This window comes from Leuciscus leuciscus (assembly GCF_965113295.1).
Source record: "Leuciscus leuciscus genome assembly, chromosome: 1".
NCBI lineage: Eukaryota > Metazoa > Chordata > Actinopteri > Cypriniformes > Leuciscidae > Leuciscus > Leuciscus leuciscus.
Window position 1 is genome coordinate 26,706,218 of NC_138725.1, and position 22,638 is coordinate 26,728,855.

At 41.6% G+C, this 22,638-nt stretch overlaps 1 protein-coding gene across 8 annotated transcripts in view; it reads right to left on the reverse strand.

The window, feature by feature from the left end:
- Positions 1–22,365, reverse strand: part of LOC309497802 (uncharacterized protein) — a 53,301-nt gene extending 30,936 nt beyond the window's left edge. For 5 of the 8 annotated variants that reach the window (XM_082168102.1, XM_082168099.1, XM_082168098.1 and 2 more), the window contains exons 1-6: positions 22,285–22,365; positions 19,092–19,443; positions 17,369–19,004; positions 15,523–15,882; positions 11,581–12,003; positions 5,246–5,674 (exon numbers count right to left, since the gene is read on the reverse strand). In XM_082168102.1, the coding sequence (XP_082024228.1) occupies positions 5,246–5,674; positions 11,581–12,003; positions 15,523–15,882; positions 17,369–19,004; positions 19,092–19,425 (3,182 nt within the window). In that variant the 5' untranslated portion in view covers positions 19,426–19,443; positions 22,285–22,365. Of the gene's footprint in view, positions 1–5,245; positions 5,675–11,580; positions 12,004–15,522; positions 15,883–17,368; positions 19,005–19,091; positions 19,444–19,704; positions 20,791–22,284 lie in introns of those variants that run through there. The other 3 variants (XM_082168097.1, XM_082168100.1, XM_082168103.1) reach the window with 3 other exon arrangements.
- Between the last annotated feature and the right edge of the window lie 273 nt (positions 22,366–22,638).

Here is a 22,638-nt window from a genome sequence, read left to right on the forward strand (position 1 = left end):
GCACCTTTACCTGCCAGAAACCGTCCCGGTGGCTCCTCCTCCCTCACCACCCTTGATGGCGGGGCGGCTCCCGCGGCTCCGGCTCCCGACGCGTATCCCGCCAGTGGAACGGGCCGTTGCTATGCAACTGTGCCCTAACTCCACTTGGCGTGGAGAACCGTGTCTTCCTTCCCGGGCCTGTAAGTACTCGTTGGATTTAACCGGCAAGGCTTGCAAGGCTTACAAGGCCTGTGGGGAAGCTGCCTCTGCCATGGCGTTGCTGCAGGTCCATCAGGCCAAGGCACTGAAGGACCTGCACGAGGGTGGTCACAATCCCCAAGTTCTTCAGGAACTTCGCATCGCAACGGACCTCGCGCTTCGTGCGACGAAGGTGACCGCGCGGTCGGTGGGACGTGCGATGTCCACCTTGGTGGTCCAGGAAAGCCATCTCTGGCTGTGTCTGGCCAACATGAAGGAGACCGACAAGCTCCGGTTCCTTAACTCCCCCATGTCCCAGATCGGCCTCTTCGGCGATGCGGTCGAGAACTTCGCCCAGCAGTTCTCGGCTGTACAAAAGCAGACTGAGGCCATCCGACATATCCTGCCGCGGCGGCCAGCTGCTGCCCCCACCCCACCGCTTGCGGCCCCTCAGTCTGCTCGTCGCCAAGGGCAGCCTCCTGCGTCTGCCCCTGCCGCAGCAGCCTCCATCTAAATGGCGTCGTGGAGCCAGTCGCAGACAGGCCGCCCCGCCCGTCCAGGCCCCCGCTAAGAAGCCAGTAACAAGCGGCCCTAGGATGGGCGACCCAGAGATGGCAGGGACTGACCGCATCGCTCCATCCCCCGGAAAATCCTTGTTTTCCTTTTGTTTTTGTTCCGCCGCTGGCCTCAAAACCAGCGGTACCCAAATTTTCAATAAAAGAGCAGTTTCTTCCATCTCTGGGTCCGAAGAGGGCCCGGAGAGCAGTGGGGGGAGTGAATCCTCACCACTCTCATCCACCTCTTCTATCGCCAGCAGGCAGCAGTGTGCAGTTCGAGAACGCAACCAAGCCGTCTCCTGCACCTCCAGCCTCGTGGAACCAGGTAAGTGTTGCACAGCACACTCAGACTCCGCTACGGGCCGCCTCCCAGAGAGAGCCTCCCGAGCCGAGCCCGTGTTCCACCTCGCTGCCCCACTCCGGGTATGCCTACAGTCCCTTTGGTCCCGCTTGTACGGTCTCTGCGAGCCTGGCTAGCGCTCCCCAGTCCGTCTCGCTGGCTCATTCGGACCATCAGGCTCGGCTATGCGATTCAGTTCGCCCGGCGTCCCCCCAAGTTTTGGGCCATCCACTCCACTACAGTGAGAGCAGCTGATGCCCATGTCTTGCGTGCGGAGATCGCAGTCCTACTGGCGAAGGACGCGATAGAGCCGGTCCCTCCAACTGATATGAGGTCAGGGCACTACAGTCCCTATTTCACTGTACCCAAGAAAGGTGGTGGGTTACGACCGATCTTGGACCTGCGAGTTTTGAATCGGAGCCTTCACAAGCTACCGTTCAAAATGCTCACGCAGAAACGCATTTTCGAATGCATCCGACCCCTTCGGGCTGGCCCTGTCTCCCTGTGTCTTCACGAAAGTCACGGAGGGGGTCCTTGTTCCCATGAGAGAACAGGGCGTTCGCATTCTCAACTATCTCGACGACTGGCTCATACTAGCACACTCTCGAGATCAGTTATGCGAACACAGGGACCTCGTGCTCAGGCACCTCAGCCAGCTGGGCCTTCAGGTCAACTGGGAAAAGAGCAAACTTGCCCCCGTGCAGAGGATCTCTTTTCTCAAAATGGAGTTGGATTCGGTCGCACAGACAGCGCGCCTCACAGAGCAACGCGCTCAGTTGGTGCTGAACTGCTTGAACACGTTCAAAGGCAGGACGGTGGTCCCACTGAAATTCTTTCAGAGGCTCCTGGGGCATATGGCAGTGGCAGCAGCGGTAACTCTGCTCGGGCTGCTTCATATGAGACCGCTTCAGCACTGGCTTCACGGCCGAGTCCCGAGATGGGCGTGGCATCACGGCACTCACGACAATCACACCGGAGTGCCGCCAGACCTTCAGTCCGTGGTTAGACCCCTCGTTCCTTCGGGCAGGAGTCCCCTTGGAACAGTTGTCCAGGCATACTGTGGTATTCACAGATGCCTGGACACCGACTGGGGTGCCACGTACAACGGGCATGCAGTGTCAGGGGTGTGGACGGACCCCCAACTGCATTGGCACATCAACTGCCTCGAGTTGCAGTACATCTCGCTCTGAGCCGCTTAAAAAGGCCGCTTCAGGGCAGAGACGTGCTGGTCCGTACGGTCTACGGCGTATGGTCTACGCTCCCGTCGCATGACGCAACTCGCCCGCCATCTCCTCCTTTGGAGTCAGAAGCATCTAAGGTCGCTTCGAGCCATGTATGTCCCCGGTGTGCTCAACCGTGTGGCCGACGAGCTACCCGGGAGAATGGCGACTCCACCCCCAGGCGGTTCAGCTGATCTGTAGAGAGTTCGGAGAGGCTCAGGTAGACCTGATTGCCTCCTCAGAGACCTCCCACTGCCAGTTGTTTTACTCCCTGACCAAGGGAACACTCGGCACGGATGCACTGGCACACAGCTGGCCCTGGGGCCTCCGCAAATATGCATTTCCCCCAGTGAGCCTACGTGCACAGACCCTGTGCAAAGTCAGGGAGGACGAGGAGCAGGTCCTTCTGGTGGCTCCTTATTGGCCCACCCGGACTTGGTTCCCAGAACTCATGCTCCTCGTGACAGTCCCTCCCTGTCCCATTCCTCTGAGGAAGGATCTTCTGACTCAGAGACGGGGCAACCTATGGCACCCGCGTCCGGACCTCTGGAAACTCCATGTCTGGTCCCTGGATGGGACACGGAGAGGTACTTAACACCATCACTTCTGCGCGAGCGCCGTCTATGAGACGTGTATACGCCTTGAAGTGGAACCTGTTCGTCGAGTTGTGTTCCTCCCGCAGAGAGGACCCCCGAAGATGTTCGATAGGGTCAGTGCTTTCCTTCTTGCAGCAAGGGTTGGAGCGAAGGCTCTCTCCCTCCATCCTTAAAGTACATGCTGCTGCTATTTCAGCATATCATGACCACATAGATGGCAAAACAGTTGGAAAGCACGACCTGATCGTCAGGTTCCTTAGGGGGGCGAGACGATTAAATCCTCCTCGTCCCCCCTCCATACCCTCTTGGGACCTTTCCCTTGTGCTTCGAGCAGTTCAGGATGCTCCCTTTGAGCCTTTGCAGTCAGCAGACTTAAAGCTTCTCTCCTTGAAGACTTTGCTGCTGATTGCACTGGCCTCCATCAAGAGGGTAGGGGACCTGCAAGCATTTTCGGTCGACGAATCGTGCCTAGAGTTTGGGCCGGGTGACAACCATGTTGTACTGAGACCCCGGCCTGGCTATGTGCCCAAGGTTCCTACCACTCCCTTTAGAGATCAGGTAGTGAACCTGCAAGCACTGCCCCTGGAGGAGACAGACCCAGCCCTGGCATTGCTCTGTCCCGTTCGCGCTCTGTGTATGTATGTGGACAGAACTCAAAGCGTCAGGACCTCAGACCAGCTCTTTGTCTGTTAAGGAGGCCAGCAGAAGGGAAAGGCTGTCTCCAAGCAGAGGATGGCCCACTGGATAGTGGATGCCATCACCTTGGCTTACCAAGCTCAAGGCGTTCCCTGCCCGCTCAGGTTGCATGCACACTCCACGAGAGGCGTTGCATCCTCCTGGGCGCTGGCACGTGGCTCCTCGCTAACAGATATCTGTATAGCTGCAGGCTGCACAGCACACTCAGACTCCGCTACGGGCCGCCTCCCAGAGAGAGCCTCCCGAGCCGAGCCCGTGTTCCACCTCGCTGCCCCACTCCGGGTATGCCTACAGTCCCTTTGGTCCCGCTTGTACGGTCTCTGCGAGCCTGGCTAGCGCTCCCCAGTCCGTCTCGCTGGCTCATTTGGACCATCAGGCTCGGCTATGCGATTCAGTTCGCCCGGCGTCCCCCCAAGTTTTGGGCCATCCACTCCACTACAGTGAGAGCAGCCGATGCCCATGTCTTGCGTGCGGAGATCGCAGTCCTACTGGCGAAGGACGCGATAGAGCATCTTTTGCAGCGATTTTTGTGTGAGCATATCAGTGGACACCCCTGACCACTCGGTGAGTTTCACGTCTTTTTAAACGAAAGTTTAATGCATTTTAGGAAGGATTGTTCCAGTGCACATTTGCAGCCATTCTGGAGGTGGGGGGGGAAAGCGAAAGAAACCTAAAATTCTCGGGACAGCAGCATGTGTGCAAATTTTTATCTTAACCATTCTATTTTATCAGAAACGATCTGTAAACAGGGCTTTAAGTGTAAAATACCGAACTTGTCCTTTAAAGGATGATGACAATAGCTCATTTTCACTCATTTCTTCTTCCCTGTCCGCTCTTTTTCCTGTCCTTCAGATGAGACAACATCTTCTTGATTTTCAGCAACTTTGCTTTCAAGTTAACCTTTTAAACTTCCCGCAGACGACGTGCCCTCCGGAAGAACCCAAAGAACACTTCAAGCTCACGAACCACGCACCGAGGATCCACATACACACTCGCTATGCACCAAAGAATAAGTGCAAGTATTATTTCTATCGATATTTAGATGTGTTTAAGATTGTTTGCCCCTGCCTTAAGGTGATTTGATTCTTTGCTGGCTCTCAAAGATTAACTGTTTGTGATATTTGCCATTCCTTGATCTCCTCTCTCTTTCTTTCTTTACTTTTCATTATTCTGTATATATGTATTCTTTTTTTACATGTAGTCGTATGTATTTATAGTTTCATTTATTTAAAATTATACACTTGATTGTCTCACAGATCATAGTCACTGAAATGTTTGATCTTTAGCCACCAGCTTTTATACTGTTGAGTGCTTTAGTTAGTAATCTAATAGAACAGAAAAGTTATTCTTCATGACCAGAAGAATAATCTTTCTCAAGAGTTGATAAGAAGATCGTACTGTTTCCTTTTTGAGCTAATTTGGTACAAATGTTAGTTGAGGTTTCTAGAACCAGTCAGTTTAATTTTCCTGACTATTTTCCAGCTTCTCTGTGACCCTTAGGATAAAAGTTGTTGTTGTTTTTTCAATCAATTTGTACACATTTCTGCATCTAAAGGTAAATAAAAAAAATTTTAAAAAAATTTAATGATCCATTTAATACACAAAGACTTACTTCAGCTTTTTTAAACATGTTGAGCAAAAGGCTGCACAATATCTTACCTCAGCTGTGAGATGTAGGACAGACACTGAAGGAAACTCTTCACTTCACTCTCTTCCTCTGACCATCCTCTCAGATCTACTGGTTTCTTCTCTGTCTGGAGTTTCAGCACTTCCAGAAGGACGGAGGTCTTTCTCTGTGAGAGATCTATGATCCAGACATCAGGTGACTGGAAAACTGACTGTAATGCTGGAAGGAAACTCCTGCCTGTTTGAGTCTCATAGTTCTTCACATGTGAGCAAAGATCCAGCAGGAAATCACTCTGATAATCAGGAACATACACATCAAAAGGGAAGGTTCTGTAACTGCACACAGACGACAGCAGAGTAGAGAATCTTGTCCCTGTAACTGTGACATTTTCTACAGCAGCAACACTGAGATTCAGCAGGAGTTTCACTCCAGACTTGTTTTCTTTATCATAGAATGTAAACCTGATAAAATACAGAGAAATAAAAATCTCATTAATTAATGACAACATGCAGCATTTATATATCAAATATTCTTATAATAAGAAACATAACAGCAAAATGTATTTAAGAGGACTAAATCTAGTGACATTTATTACACTTTTACAAGGTCCATATACAGTATAATGTGTAGCGTCTGGACAGAATCACGATGACCGATTCAGTTCTAAACTTCAGAAAGCTTTTAACCTTTTTGGACTTCTTCATGTAAATCACAGGCCTAGCGCCGATGAGTCTGGATCAAATTGCCCCCATTGTCACTTTAGTGTCCTGGCAGAGGCTGAACAGAAACACCTTCGTGAGCTTCAAAAAGATGTGAATCAACTCAACTTCCCTCCCACGCCAGGAACGAAAGAACATGTGGCTTGGAAACTGGAGAAACGCACCCAATATACAGAGACATAGACATTCTTTCCATTTAACTCATAATTAAGTCATACCAGAATGTATATGATATATTTCTGTGTGTATGAATGTCCCCAGCTTATATTAGCCTAGTTACAACTTTCTAGCTGTGTTAGTTAAACTCTAAGTGCTTATAGTCAAGTGTAAGAATGTTTCTCTGCTTTGATATCTTCCAGCCATATCTTTCTTGGTATGGAAATATTCCTCTCATTACGCCTTAATTAACGATGTTTAGTGTATTACAATAAACTGTATAATACTATTTATAAAACGGTTAGTTCCAATCCTTGATTCTGATTGGTCAATAGCTGTGCTTTATTCACGATAAAACACGGCTATGACCGCTTCACCCAACGGTTCTATTTATCACTGCGCCCATAGCAACACCCTTAGCAACCACACGTATCAACATAACATTCTCGCCGAGAATTTGTAAAGCAGCAGGCACCTCCAAGGTTTACACAAATCACTGCCTTCGCAGCACCATGGTGCAGAGATTGTCCGATGCTAGTCTTGAATCGAGGGAAATTATGTCTGTGAGTGGACATAAGTGTGAAAGTTCACTACAGAGCTACTGGAGGCCAAACTTAAAACAAAGAAAGCACTGGAGCGACATTCTTGCTGCAACAGAAAACACTGCTGACAGTGCTGAGCCCCAACTAAAGAGAACCGCGTTAAATATCACCACAGTGGAGCCGATTGAAATGAGACAAATATTTAATGCGTGCACAATAAACGGAGATGTTCAAATAAATTTAAATAAACAACAATAAAAAAAAGTATCTCTTGTTAGGCAGCATTTTAGCAACTAAATTAATAACATTAATACAATTTTTTTTTTTTTTTTATTTCTAGCGGAAGGAATGCTTTTATTGATTTAACTTCATGAAAGTTGCACTAATACATTTTTTTTTTTTTACTTTAATATTGTGTGGTAACCGTTTTATAAAAGCAATAAGGTACTCGAGGCAAGTGCTGTATCGTGAATAAGTAACGGCTGAAGGGGTTGCAGGCACTCCGCGAACAACGCCCTTCAGCCGTTACTTATTCACGATACAGCACAGCCTCTCGTACCTTATTGCTTACTTTTACCCTCCTTTGGAGTAAATATGACCAATTCTGACATCATCATTAAGCATGCAGATTAGACTGTCAGAAGGAGACAAAGAAACTCTCTCCCGCTAAATGTTCCTAACTACTATTGGTCATTTCACCCAAAATAGGTGTGGACTGATTATCCTTAAAGGATGATGACAATAGCTCATTTTCACTCATTCCTCATTCCGAACTGAATTCAGTTAGATTGAAACAAATGTGTGCATGTAAACAATGAATGGCGACCGCAGAACGCAAAAGCTGAATCCCGGACATTTTGGATGATCTCGACGGCCGGACATGTCCGGGAAAAAGAGGATGGTAACCCCTACTACTCAGCTTTCTCCACAGAACAAGAGCCTGCTAGCTTAGCTTCTAAAGAAAGACGACTGTCACTGTGTACATTCTGTGAGTGAGATCCCACCTCCTATGGGCGGGTTGAAGACATGCAGAACAGCTCCTCCTACTGGCTGTAGTCTTTAGCCTCTGGCCAAAAAATCCTCCGATGACGCAAAATGACGATTTTTGAGTCATTGGAGGATGTTTTCCAGACAAAAAATACATAAATCTCTCGTCTCAGGGGGATATGAGGGAGGAAAGCACGGTAATTCGAAAATACTACAGGTTTTCTACTAATACAAAGCTTAATGCTAAATCCTGAAGTATCCCTTTAATCAACATGAGAACAAAGTCCAACATGTAAATGTGCCAGATTTAGCCATACAATTTCATCTGCATGAAGATGCGTTTAAGATTGTTTGCCCCTGCCTTAAGGTGATTAGATTCTTTGCTGGCTCTCATAGATTAAAGGTCCAATATGTAACAATTTTGTAATAAAATTTCCGAAAATAACTTGCACAGTGTGATATATTTCCTCCAGTTGTGTACTTACAATATCTCAAAAGTCTCCAAAGTTTTTTTTATTTCAGAGAAATTCCGATTTTAAATAACTGTCCGTCCCAGAAAAGAAATGTCGCCTCTCAGTGACGCAATTTCCGCACTATCCTTTTTTTCCGGTGTGGACCATGTGATATTCCACCACACCGGAATATCACATGATCAAATGCGGAAGTGGTGGTTATAGCGTTATAGCCACAGACTGTATGGTTATCGTTGTTATGGATCACGATTACTCTTTGGCGAGTATTGAAGTGCCAACAAAAAGAAAGCGTCCATATTCGGATACATGCAGACTGTGTGACAAACGGCGGAATAAAACCCGGATAAATATCGGCCAGGCGTTTTCGAGATGGAGAGATCTGCGTGACAATCTTGGACTTGACAGAGACTCTGCTCTCGCGAGTGTATTGATAGACAGGTAAGCAAATCAATTTTTTTTTTTATTGTACAAGTAACGTAATAATTACAGTAAAGATGATTTTAATATGAATTACACCACATGCCTGTACAACCCAACAAATCATTTGACAAATAGCTGTAAGTTGTAACGGGATAATATAGCATAACATTTCACGTTCCTTGCAGTTCATTATTTATGATGACATAAAATAATACGATCAGACATACAGGTAATACAAAAACGAATAAATTACCTCATCCGTGTTCATGATTCATTAATTCCATTTAGATACATCGCTAGATGGTGAAAATGCATTAAAAACGACATCTCCCATCTTCACCTCCTTCATAGCGTCATCAAGCTTCGCCTTTGTTATTGTTGGAAACTGCGCCCTCTTGTGGTGAAAAAATATTACATATTGAACCTTTAACTGTTTGTGATATTTGCCATTCCTTGATCTCCTCTCTCTTTCTGTCTTTACTTTTTATTATTCTGTATTCTTTATTTAAAGGTGCCATAGAATGGAAAACTGTATTTAACTTGGCATAGTTGAATAATAAGAGTTCTGTACATGGAACTGACATAACGTGAGCCTCAAACACAATTGTTTCCTCCTTCATATGTAAATCTGATGTTTGCAAAAGACCGCTGAAAAATGGGCGAATCCCAACATAACACCGACTGTGACGTTGCAGTCAGGATCATTAATATTTACACCCCCAAAATTTGCATATACCAGCCCATGTTCTAGGCTAAGCAGTAACGTGGACCTGCACAGCCGAATCATCAGAAGTTCTGCAGGTATTGTGAAGAAGCAAGCAAGGACAATAGCGAAAATGGCAGATCATGGATATATATGTTATGTTCCAGGCAGTGCAGAGGATGTGAGCACTTTTCACACCCTTCCCACAGAACAGAACTGTCAACAGGCATGGTTGATGTTTATCTACAACAGGATAAAGCACCACTTTAATTCACAGTCGTTAGTTTGCTCTGCCCATTTCACCACTGACAGTTTTTCTAACCTGGGACAGTCTCAAGCAGGCTTCGCTCATCGTTTGATACTGAAGGCAATTCCAACTATATTGCCATTACAACCCCTACCGCAAGCAGTAACGTTAGTGATTTCATCCACTTCTTGACTGTTGAAGTCATTTCTGTTTAAATCTAAAGTTTCTTAGTAAGCTAACAACATTAACAATAATTTACCCTTTGTTGTCGAACGCAAGATGCTAGTACAGTAATGTTAACCTTAGCTAACTAGCAAGCTCCAAGTAACGGGCATAGATAACTAAATAGTATGACAACCTATTTACATGGAGGTTAATATTATTTCAGGCCTGTGTTGTCAAATAAATCTGCAAAATACAACTGTAGATACATCTATAGCCGCGTTTCCACCGCAGGAACTTTCCCCAGGAACTAGGAACTTAGGGCTGGTACTCGATGTGTTTACACCGCAGGAACCAGGGTCTAAATGAAGTTCCGGGTAAATATTTCCCCCTCCGATAGTCCCTGCTCATGAGGTAGTACTTTTTCAAAGTTCAGGAACTTTCAGGGGTGGGACTTGTGCGCTGCACAAGCTGATTGGTTGTGTTCACACCGCATTTTGGTTGGATGATTCCACGCAGCATTTTATTTTTATTTTTAACCTTATTTTTAACCGACACGGTTCGTGTCGTGGCTTCATGCAGTAAGAGTTGTCTGTCTGCAAATATGGAATTTAATAAAAAAAAACTGGTGGACTGGCGACGAGTTTCAGGCTTTATTAAGGGTATTTGTGGAAGAGGAAACTATCTGCGCGTTCGTCTCAGCCATCTCACGGTCAATGTCCGCAATAGCTGATAACATACAAATGTTATATCTAACGTTAGCATTACGAGCTTACTGAACACGCTTTATCAGTGCTCGTCTCTTTTCAGCCACAGCTTTTATTATTAAGTCATTATGTTTACACATTGTCATCTAGCCTATTCCAAGGTTAGGTTAGTAAAAAACAACTATTTACAAGACTGTCACTATTTATGATTGATAGACGGGGTTCAGGCTTTTTTTAAGCGTATTTGCGAAAGAGGAAATTTTTGCGCGTTCGTCCTAGGCATCTCACAATAACTGATAACATACGTTGTCTAATTTTATACGCATACAAGCTTTCTGAACACGCTTTAGTATCAGTGCTCGTCTATTTTGTTTTGTTAATTACCTCGTTAGTAAACCAATACATAACTGCAGCACAGTTTGAATCTCTTCCATACTTATTATAAATGTGGCGCTCAAAACTGATTACTGTCCGTCGCAAACTGGGAGGAGCAGTTGCGCGCAGTTTACCTTCTCGGTACTTTAGACCACGGTGTAAACGCAGAAAGCAACCGGTCTGGGGCGAAAAAAGTTCCTGGGAAAAAAGTTCCTGGTACAAATTGTTCCGGGTAATTTCGGTGGAAACGCGGCTTATGTCAATCCCTTTTGTCGGGTTGCCTTTATTTCATCAACAACACATAACTCATGAGCTAACCATTAGATTGGTTGCTCACAGATAGCTCACTCGCTCCTTCAAGCTAACGTGACCTTCTCCACCACTTAAGTTGAAACGATTGTCATTTAACAATGCATCTAATCAATTTGTTAAAATATTTTTAGTTTGAGAACTGAAGTATGATTATTTTGCATGTTTGTATTTCAGAGTACATCACAGCTCATGTGTACAAATCTGTGAAACAACCAATCAGAGCAAAGCTCAACATTATTATTCATGACCCTTCCAAATAAGGTAATAACAGCCCATTTCATTCAAGGGACAAATCCTAGGGTTGTAAATGGACATGTAAAACCGTATCTGGAGAACTTTTGCCCTTACCTAAGCCACATACCTTCTATGTAGATATCAGAGAACACATTATATATATATATATATATATAACCTAAGCCCTAAATTTATTTAAATATTTCCTTTTTGAGCTAATTTGATTTAATTACAAAAAAAAATTAATGATCCATAATAGTACACAAATACCTACACCAGTTTTTTTGTTTTTTTTAAACATGTTGAGCAAAAGGCTGTACAATATCTTACCTCAGCTGTGAGATGTAGGACAGACACTGAAGGAAACTCTTCACTTCACTCTCTTCCTCTGAACATCTGCTCAGCTCTACTGGTTTCTTCTCTGTCTGGAGTTTCAGCACTTCCAGGAGGACGGAGGTCTTTCTCTCTGAGAGATCTATGATCCAGACATCAGGTGACTGGAAAACTGACTGTAATGCTGGAAGGAAACTCCTGCCTGTTTGAGTCTCATAGTTCTTCACATGTGAGTAAAGATCCAGCAGGAAATCACTCTGTTTAATTATGTCAACCCATTGATAAGGTAAATATGTGTAGGTGAAGACTGATGATAACAGTTTCAGCATCTGCTCTCCTGTCTGTGTCTCAGTCTCTGCTGCTTTACTGAAGAGTCTCGGAAGAAATCTGTTTTGAACACTTTCATTCGGATAAGAGAATCTGTAACAAAATGGAAATGAGAAATGTGAATAAATAGAGATATCACAGAACTTATTATAGCTATGACGTGACTAAATAATACAAATTAAAATAATGTGTTGTTTGTTTCCTGTTTTCAGCTCACATTGTTGTAAACACTTGAAAAAAGCACATTAAATTAGTCATTAAATACTGACAGAGTAATTAACACTTTACATTTACATTACATTTAATCATTTAGCAGACGCTTTTATCCAAAGCAACTTACAAACGCTGTGTTGATGTATTACAAATTTATTAAATATTTAATTTAGGTTGCAACAGTAAAAGTTGAGTACATTGAAGTTAGCATTTTAAGATTCAGTTATGATGATTATATCAAGAGATTCCTGCCAATCCTGTTCTCTAATTGCTGAGACGACTCTCACCCTCACCCTTTGTCTTTATGCATTTCCTGACCATTAAGCTCAATGTACAGCTGTGCTTTTGTCTCTATGATAATGTTAATGTATGGGCAATCTAGTCAGGCTGATTGGATTAGCATATATATGCATTTGAATAGTTATGCTGATTGGATTGAGACTGGTAACCAGGGTGGGAATTATGTAATTTTAGGGGCAAGGCCATTTGGCCTCCACCTTTTCTTTTTTTTTAGGGGCACCAAGGCCATATGACAGGGCACAAAGGCCATTGAGTACAATTCGATGGTTTTCCCATTCAGATTGATACCATAACATCCTAATTTGGAATAAGACATGGATTATGACTTTTTTAATAAAAAAACAAAAAAAAAAATTAATGAGAGAGAGAGAGAGCGCCATTACATCCAGAAGGTATACACCCTCACACAACAATAGAAACAACATAAATGCCAATAAAATCATTCAGAAACACCACAAATGCCAATAAAAGCATCCAGAAACAACACAAATGCCAATAAAAGCATTCAAAATAATAACGGCTGACAGGACAAGAAAGTCAGTTTTTCTGAGGTGAAAAACTTTATCTCAGCGTACACTTAAGTCACTGCCTGGTAGTTCCTAGTGTGCTGGGTTTTCTGAAGTAGTCATGATTCGCCTCTCATAACATAACATGCTCTAAACACGCACGCAGAGTGGAAAAGGAGGCGCGGGGAGCAAGGATCAGCGCAAATTTTAACTATATCGATATGCGATATGGTCTAATTCCATATCGCATTTCAAAAATATATCGATATATTTTTTATATCGATATATCGCCCAGCCCTACACTGCACCTACGCGAATCCATGAACTAATTGAAGTTCAGAGACTACTTGGGTGGCTCGCTGTAATTCAAAGCAAGCCCACTATGCCGCACTGGCGCTTTATACATGGAACTTGGACAGGGCCAGGGCACACAGGCCACTGTGGCCGTACAATGATTTTTTTTTTCACGGGGCATGAAGGCCAAAGTGTAGGGCAACGGCGGCCATGGCCGCGTGGCCGCGGTATAATTCCCACCCTGCTGGTAACACGCTGGAGTCTAGGGCGGTTCCTTAACCTGTATACTTAATTTATATGCTTTGTTCAACCTCGATAAATCCCTCCCCCTAAATGTATATAAAAGTGCAAGGCAACTTTCTTTAGATTAGACTTGATGATGATGAACTACAGACTTGATGATGATGAACTACAGACATAATAACAGACAGAATAAATCTCTTCTGCTTATAAAATCCATCTCAAGTCTCCTGGTTTCTGCTTCGATGAAGGAATAAAAGTTTCCAGCAGCGGAGAGCAATAGAAGCAGTGAAACTAACAATAGGACAACAATATGTAAGTGTTGTGATGATTTCCAGTTTAGTCTAACGCAGTATGTGTATTTTTTTTTTTTTTTAATAGATATAAAGTAAAAGAGAATAGAAAAGAAAGTGTTAGTATTAATGGATCAAGTGTTGCTGAAAAAGATGTGTCTTCCTCCGTTTCTTGAAAATGGCTACGGACTCGGCAACGCGGGTTGAGTTCGGCAGGTCATTCCTCCAGCAGGGAACCGTCAAGGAAAAGGTCAGTAAAAGTGATTTTGTGCCTCTCTGAGATGCACCACGAGTCGACGTTCACTTGCAGAACGCAAGTTTCTGGATGGCACGTAAGTCTGGAGTAATGAGTTTAGGTAAAAGGGAGCAGAGCCAGTGGTTGTTCTGTAGGCAAGCGTCAGTGCCTTGAATTTGATGAGAGCGGCAACTGGCAACCAGTGCAGTTTTGTGAAGAGAGGAGTGACTCTCTTCGGCTCAATAAAGACCTCTCTAGCTGCGGCATCTGGATCAGTTGCAGAGGTTTGACAGTGCAAGCTTTTTCATACTAAAGTCTTAAAGTGTTTAAATATTGAACAACATTATGTGCCCTGAAATGATCAACTTACATTTGAGAACATTTTTCTAAAGCTCAGCAAAACAATCAAATCTATTCAATTTATCAATTATAAACTACTCCAAATCATTTTCATCTATTTTCTATGCTGTGTGAAGTTGTTAATATCTCAATGATTTGTATTAAAATACTACATTACATAGCCTACAGTTATATTCAGAGAAGAGCATTTCTATTATTTTGATTATACCAGACAATGGAAAAAACTGCTAAAATTAATGGAGAAAAATGAACTTTCAGAATGTAATTGACAAATTCTTTACCTTTTATTTTGTTCAACTTATTGATTAATAAATGAATAATTGTGTATCTGATTGGTCCAGTCGGCACATATGAATAGACATTTCACAGAACTCTGAAAGGGGTCACACACACACACACCGAATGAGAAGCGCAGCGATGGGTCTTTAACATTGAAACACATTGTTTTCAATGAGTGTACGAACACCGGCAGCGTCACTCGATGTCTGTCCGCGGTGCACAGATACAACACTGTTCATAATCCTGACGCACCACTGAACATAGTTTTTAATTCAATTACATTAAATTTGTCCAGAATTGTTGTTAATGTACATACTGACTTCACCCTGTGCTGCAAGATACATTTAGTTTTACTTCCGTAGTTTTACAGCTTGAATAAAGCCTAAACATATTGGAAAAATATATAATAAACGTAACCCCATCTAATCTTTCATCTTGCCCTGTTGTGCCATTGCTAATTATTAAACTAAAGTATAGAATATTAATTTCATTGAAAGAAAAAAGTTTGGTTACTTTTACAATCTTTTACTGTATATAATGTAAATCTGTTATAGTTTCACTGTAAAAAAAAATTACATCCCCAAGTCAAAAATTTCAAGTGACCGATAACATCTAAATTTTTCAATTAGTCTGACGTATTATTTCTCATTGAGCCAATGTTAACAGACTATTGCAACAAGAATTTCACTTGGGCCAATTGAAAAATTTAGATGTTATCGGTCACTTGAAATTTTTGATTTGGGAGGGTTAGACATTTTTTACAGTGTTGGTTGACTTCGAAATTGAGCTTGTAGGCATAAAATGTGCGCAGATTCAAACCGATTCAAAATACAGTGAAGTGAAACTGATTGAGAAGTAGGTACAGTAAGTGAATATCCAAAAGTTCAGGTACCTCAGCTGTGAGATGTAGGACAGACACTGAAGGAAACTCTTCACTTCACTCTCTTCCTCTGAACATCCGCTCAGCTCTACTGGTTTCTTCTCTGTCTGGAGTTTCAGCACTTCCAGGAGGACGGAGGTCTTTATCTGTGAGAGATCTATGATCCAGTCATCAGGTAACTGGAAAACTGACTGTAATGCTGGAAGGAAACTCCTGCCTGTTTGAGTCTCATAGTTCTTCACATGTGAGTAAAGATCCAGCAGGAAATCACACAGTTCTGGGTTGTTATTGCAGCAACTGCACTGAGATGCTTTATGGAAGAATTCACGAAATAATGTGATTTGCTTCAGTGGTTCTTTCCAAATCTTTAATCTGCAACACAGAAATCATATATCAATAATAATAATACAAAATTTAAATTATAACAATTAAGCAAATTAATAAAGAAATACATTACTATGGCAATAATTCTATTGTACTATAAAATAAAGACATTTAATAATAATAATAATAATAATAATAATACAATTTAAATGTACAGAACATCAGTAAAAGTATAACACTAATATTTATGTATATATATAACCCATCATTTAATTGTGACTTAAGAAATGATCTTTTGAATAATATTGAATATTTTTCCTTTTTTCTTGCATTTTGTGCTGGTGGCTGTACCATAGCACAGGGGGTGGGGGGTGGCTGTTATCATTTATATCCTACTCTGCGTGGATGTTGAGAAGTATATAGTTTAAAGGCTAACACAGCACAAAATGCAAGAAAAAAGGAAAAATATTCAATATTATTCAAAAGATCATTTCTTAAGTCACAATTTAGCAAAAGTAAAAGTGAAAAAAAGGAGAGGAAATGGCAATTATCCATTGATAAAGTAACGGGGGGGGGGGGGGGGGGGCTGGATAGATTTTTTAATGGATAATGGTTAAATATTGAAATAGGAAATACATTTCAGATTTCAATATTAATAAAATGTTTTAAATAATCTTACACCATTAATTAATTAATTTAATTTAATTTAATTTAATTTAATTTAATTAATTAATTAATTAATCGTAACTACAGTGTAAATACATTCATGCCATTTCTGAACTGAATTAAACAGTCTGTGATAAATTCAAATTTAGATGCAGCTTTTGGGGGTAAAAAGTCATGGCCATTGTAGTCCAAGAGTTGTTGGTTGACTAGTCAAATATCATGATCCTTCTTTAATAAAGTAGGGGTGTAAAGATACACTCATGTCGCGATTTGGTAAAATACACAATACTGTAATCATGATACCATTTAAATGTAATTCTGTCACTGAAACTTAGCTTTTTTCCTTTGAATCATCAAAATAAAAGTTCAAATTAAAATTCTGTCTTCATTTACTCACCCTCATGTCATTCTCGCACATCACACACACATACATACATATATTTGAACGTCTGTTTACACTACAATATGTGTGTTGATCAGTAATTCTGTTCATCATATAAAGCGATCATGTCTCTTCAGAACACTAGGATTAAACTGATCGATTGATTTTTTTTTTTTTTTACAATGCTTTTTAAACCTTGTTGGATCTTTTACGTTTTATGGAAATGAGCTTTAAATAGAGGGACAGAAATCTCTCAGGTTTCATAAACAATGTGATGAATGAAAATCTTACGGATTTAAAACGACACGGGGGTGAGTGCATGATGAAAGAATAAATATTTATTCTTAAGGTATTTATAGTACATTATAAATACAATAAGCTCAGTCTGACAAAAACTATATTGCGATTGATTTTCACATCCACGATACATTGTCACATTTTTTTTTTTATATTGCTATATATCGTTTCACCCCTATTCCCTGGTACCTGATCTTGGGTGAGCAGCTGAGTATCATGTTCATTCCTGCGTCAGACATGTTACAGTCCTCCAGATTCAGATAAACCTCTTTATCTCTGGACTGAGTGATCACGTAAGCCAAAGCACAACACTGATGAGGGTCGAGATCCTCTTCAGGCTCAAGCTGATGGTCCATCTTCTCCAGGAACTTTAAGCACGCTTCAGGAGACTGGAGCTCATACAAGCACTGACACACATAGAGAAGATCAAACTCTTCACTTTCACTCTGAGGTTGGAGGAAAGTTTCCAAAAACTTCTCAATGAACCAGTCAGATGTTTTCTTTATCTGATCCTCTGGGAAGAGACATTTGATGAGTTTAATGTTGTGTTCTCCCAGAAGTCCACATAGGAAGGGAAGAACATGTTTCATGTGTTTATTCTCCTCAGTCTGACAGAGTTGTAGGACTTTCTCAATTTCATTTGGATGTCCAAGAAGCCACAAAGCTGAGAAGAATTCCTGCATTGTGTTATGGAGAAACACACAGGATGTCATTGCTGAAGATAGTGAGTCTGTGGTTGTGATCATTTTCAAAAAAGCATGACAAATATCTTCCTCAATACTGCTTATGTCTGGAAGGATCAGGGTTTTCTGCATAGTTGCATTGAATGCATTTTCCATCAAGAGATGAACCTGATCTTTGTTCTCTCTCAGGTATTTATCTATTTGCTGAACTGTTTTATTTTTATGTTTCTTCACTGCAAGACGGAAAATGTGGATGTACATTTCTGTGACTGTGTGTTGATGGTTGAAATCTGTGTCATTTTTAAACGGAATGAATGTGGCAACCATGAATGCATACATTGGCACATGGCTGAGACTGAACAGCTCTTGATTCTTCAAAACAACATCTAGAAGAACAGGATCGTGACCCAACATCTTCTGATAGTAAGCGTTGATAGACTCTTCACTGAATCCTTCAACATACACTTTCAGTGTCGGCCAGTTGAAAAGAGGCTCATCTTCTTCTTCTGATCTGCATGTTATTATAATCTTTGCTTCAGGTAGAAGCTCGTGATCCATGATCTTCTTTAAGACAGAATGTTCTTGCACACAAGAGACTCCATCAAATACAATAATAACATTCTCAGAGTTTTCCTCAATATCTTGAAACACGTCCTTTCTGTCTTTTTCCATTGGTTTCAAATACACTTTAAACAAAATAGATTCCAAATCGTCATTGGTAGAACCGGACAAAACACTTTCATCAAAGTAAAACATGTAGTCCAGCTCTCGGTCATCTTTCTCTGCCCACAGACGCAACATTTCCTGGACAACTGTAGTCTTTCCTATTCCAGGTTTGCCTATGAGGAGGATGTTCTTATCTTGGCATCTCAGCAGATCCTCAGGTGAAAGTGCTTGTTTCTCAGTAGGAATGTAAGAGATGAGCTTTTTGGGCCGCAGCTTTTTGCATTTTTTGTTTTTCCATTTGATTTTGCATTGAGGAGTTTTCATCACAGAGTCTCTCTCTAAAACAACAGGTATAAAATGGAAGTTTCCTTGTGCCTTGCCATCCCGGTATTTACCGTAACGTTCTCTTTGGTTCTTCAGAATCCTTTTTGCTTTCTTCTTGAGTGCTGTCTGGTAGTTTTGACAGGGCTTTGTACCTAAAACAGCAATAAAAACACAATTTACATTGGAAATGTGTTAATTTCACCAAAATGTTTTTTTTTTTTTTTTATGTATCTATTTACCAAATGAACAGCTGGTCTCTTCATCTTCCACTCTTAATGGAAAACAGCTGATCCAGGGGTGTAAATCAGGATGTAATGTCCTCTTCTTAGTGACATCCAAAATCTTGAGTAATTTATAACTGGCCTCTTCCCCTTTTTTAGTGACCCAGTCCAATATACATCTGGCTTTATCAAACTCTGTCTTCTCGGCTTTGAGATCTTCGACCTCATGGTCATTGAAAACCCTCTGCTGATAAAGATTCTCCATGATCAGAGGAAGGTTCTCCATATGGGTCACCAGTTTTGCCCAAGTATTTCTGAGGTACTCCGTAGGAGACTGCCGTGCACAAGCCATGCTGCAGGCATTTCAAACCTGAGGTACAAGACAGATGTACTCAAACAACATTACAATTATCAATCAAATTTCCACATTTGAGCAATTTCACACAGGAGTGTAATATAGAAAAACATCTTAATACACTAGGTTTATGTGAACTTAATTCTCTATAATCATACTACTCAAAGTGCAATTACTGTATATGTTTAGCTCTATCAGATGCCAAAAGCAAACAAAAAATGGTGCTAATATAAACTCATGCTATCTGCTGTAAAACTACCAAATCATGATTCTAACCTTTATTTTCATACCAAAATCTCAGATGGCCATTGATTCCTCTTTAATGAATCGTTAAAATATTGGTGTCCAGGATGCAGTGAGCCTAGAGACTGAACACCGTGAGTTTTTAACGTGAGAATTAACTAACACAGAAGCGCAGAGGTCTTTGAGCAAAAAATAAATAAATAATGCCAGTCACAAATTAGAAGTTTGAAGAAAAAAGTAGCAGTGCTTCACCTTCTGAGAACCCAGTACGTATACGGTTAGAAGATGTCTGTGTCTCATGTGACCTTGTTATTTGTACACGCTGTGACTATACAAATCACAACATGTAAATAGGAAAATGTTGGCGTTATTTTGTCACTTATTGGGAGCAGTCGGGTCTTTTTTTTTTTTTACAGACCGGGCTTTGGTCGGACTCGGGCTCATTTAGCTTCTCTCTTTTCATCGTGCCCATAATATACGTGCAGAGCGCAGGCTACTGTATGAAATATTGTTATATTGATAATATTATAAAATATGCAACGCAATATGCAATTACGCGAGTGCAATGCATTAGGTGACAGTTGACCATGGAGAGCATCAGGGAGAAGTTGGAGTGTGGGGAATAACTAAAAGTTCTGGAAAAGCTACATTTTAAAAGAGTTTTGATTTGATTATCACAACAAACAATGAGCCTGAAGCCTTCAACAGTGGATGCTATTCTTTTTCTTCACAACACTCGCAAATAAACAGTGAATGAGCCTAACGTTACTCAGTTCAACAGATTTTTTATTTATTTATTATATTTTTATTATTATTTAACGTTAGCCAGTTGGCGAAGAGTTCTTTGAAACGTTGTTTTACGGTAAAATTACTTAACATCAAAAAAAGGTAGGCCGTAAATCTTTATTTACTGCTGGATCACATTTGGCTATATTACTGCATGCTTATGCTTCTCTGTAATGGACAGTCTGTATTAATATTTGTGGGCATAATTGTCGGTGGTGGTAATTATGTTTGAGGCCTATAATAAAATTTTACCTAGTTGCGTGTGTGTATGTGTGTGCGTCTAGCAGAGACAGCGGGCATCAGAGAGCGCGCGTCAGAGAGAGCTTAAAGTAACACTGACTACGTTTACATGCAGCCAATAACCCGTTCAAAACCGGGATATTAGCAATAACCCGGTCGCGCACGGCCATGTAAACACCGGCAAAAACCCGGATATGCTCATATCCCGGTTTTTAAAAACCCGGATATTATACCTGGGGTACCCCCTTTCTAACCCGAATATTTGGTCATGTAAACGCGTATCGGCATATCCCCATCAAAAGGGACATTGATTTGTGTTCTGCGCATGTTCTATTCGCAAGGAATCTTGGTCTTTTGAGTAGGGACAGCGCATACAGAAACCCGCGTGCAGTATACCGGAAGTAAACAAGAAGTAGAGGTAAACATGGCGAGACGCAGCACAGCACCACACTTTTGGAGCGAGGAGGAAAGCGCAAACAAAGGCGATCGCTATCTGCCCCAAACTATTCATTATCCGCGTGCTGCTGCTGTTGTTGTTGTCTTTGGATACAGGAAAAAGAATCGGAAATGACGCATATTGCGTCTTAAGGAAGTCCGTACGTCCAGACGCTAACCGTGCGTCGCCGTTTACATCGGGATATTGTAAATTCCATGTATACAGGAGTAACTCTCTCTGCTCACGCATGTAAACGCGTTATTCCGAATGTTTCAGAAACCCAAATAGTGACTCTAACCCGACCATAACCCGGATATTGGCTGCATGTAAACGTAGTCATTGATGTTGGTCTCGGGTCGGGTTCGGGCTGAAAAATTGCAGACGTTTTCGGACTGGGGCCGGATTAGTTTTGCCCCGTGCAGGGCTCTAAGCAGTATGCTAGCTGTAGCCGTTCACCTCCAGTCTTTGTGCTAAGCTAGGCTAGCGGTGGGTGGGTCAGACAGAGTTACAGAACGCACGGAGATGAAAAGGGTATGTATGGACTTATCTAACTCTGGGGGATACGGTGAATAAGCTAAAGTCCCCAAAAAGTCGGCATGTTCCTTTAACTTCAAGTTGTAATATGAAAAACAAGACAGGAATTACTGATGTAGGCTACTCTACAAATTTTAGAACGGCAAGATTTTGTAACGTTTTTGAGAAAAGTCTCCTCTGTTCACCAAGGCTGCATTTATTTGATCTAAACTACAGCAAAGCCAGCGCCCAGCGAGCACAACTGTTTTTATCGCATTCAATGCAGACTGCAAACTTGCATTGACAACATAAATATTTACAGGCTGTACTTAAATTCACAAAGTATGTTGTTGTTGTTTTTTTTTTGTTTTTTTTTTGCGGCGCAAGAAAGCTGTAATCATCCTTCCAGTTTATCCGAAGATATACAGTATACAGACTTACAGAGTTCAGTTCCCTTAATAGAAGCAACCAAAATGAAACCGAAACCACATTGAATGAATCATGCGACGCGAAAACTGACATAAAATGATGCAAAGCATGAAAGCATACGTACAAATACAAAGAATATAACGATTTGTTTCAATCAAAATGCAAAATCAAGCTATTTTTGAGCTATTTTGTACTGGATGAAAATTTACCCGCAGCAAACTTTAGACAGCACAGGAAAGACGGACCTCAGCCGACTTCTTCTTTTGTTTTTTGGTGGTTGGCAAACGAGCTTGAGGTGCGTTACGCCTCCTACTGGGATGGAGTGTGAAGCCTCGATGAAAGAAAGAAAGAAAGAAAGAAAGAAAGAAAGAAAGAAAGAAAGAAAGAAAGAAAGAAAGAAAGAAAGAAAGAAAGAAAGAAAGAAAGAAAGAAAGAAAGAAAGAAATTATGTCCTTCTAATCAAATCTGTATCTCTTGAATACTTTATAATAATATTATACACCCTTAACTTTTTCTGTGCATTCAAAAATATAAAATATATTGTGTAATAGACTAAATAATTT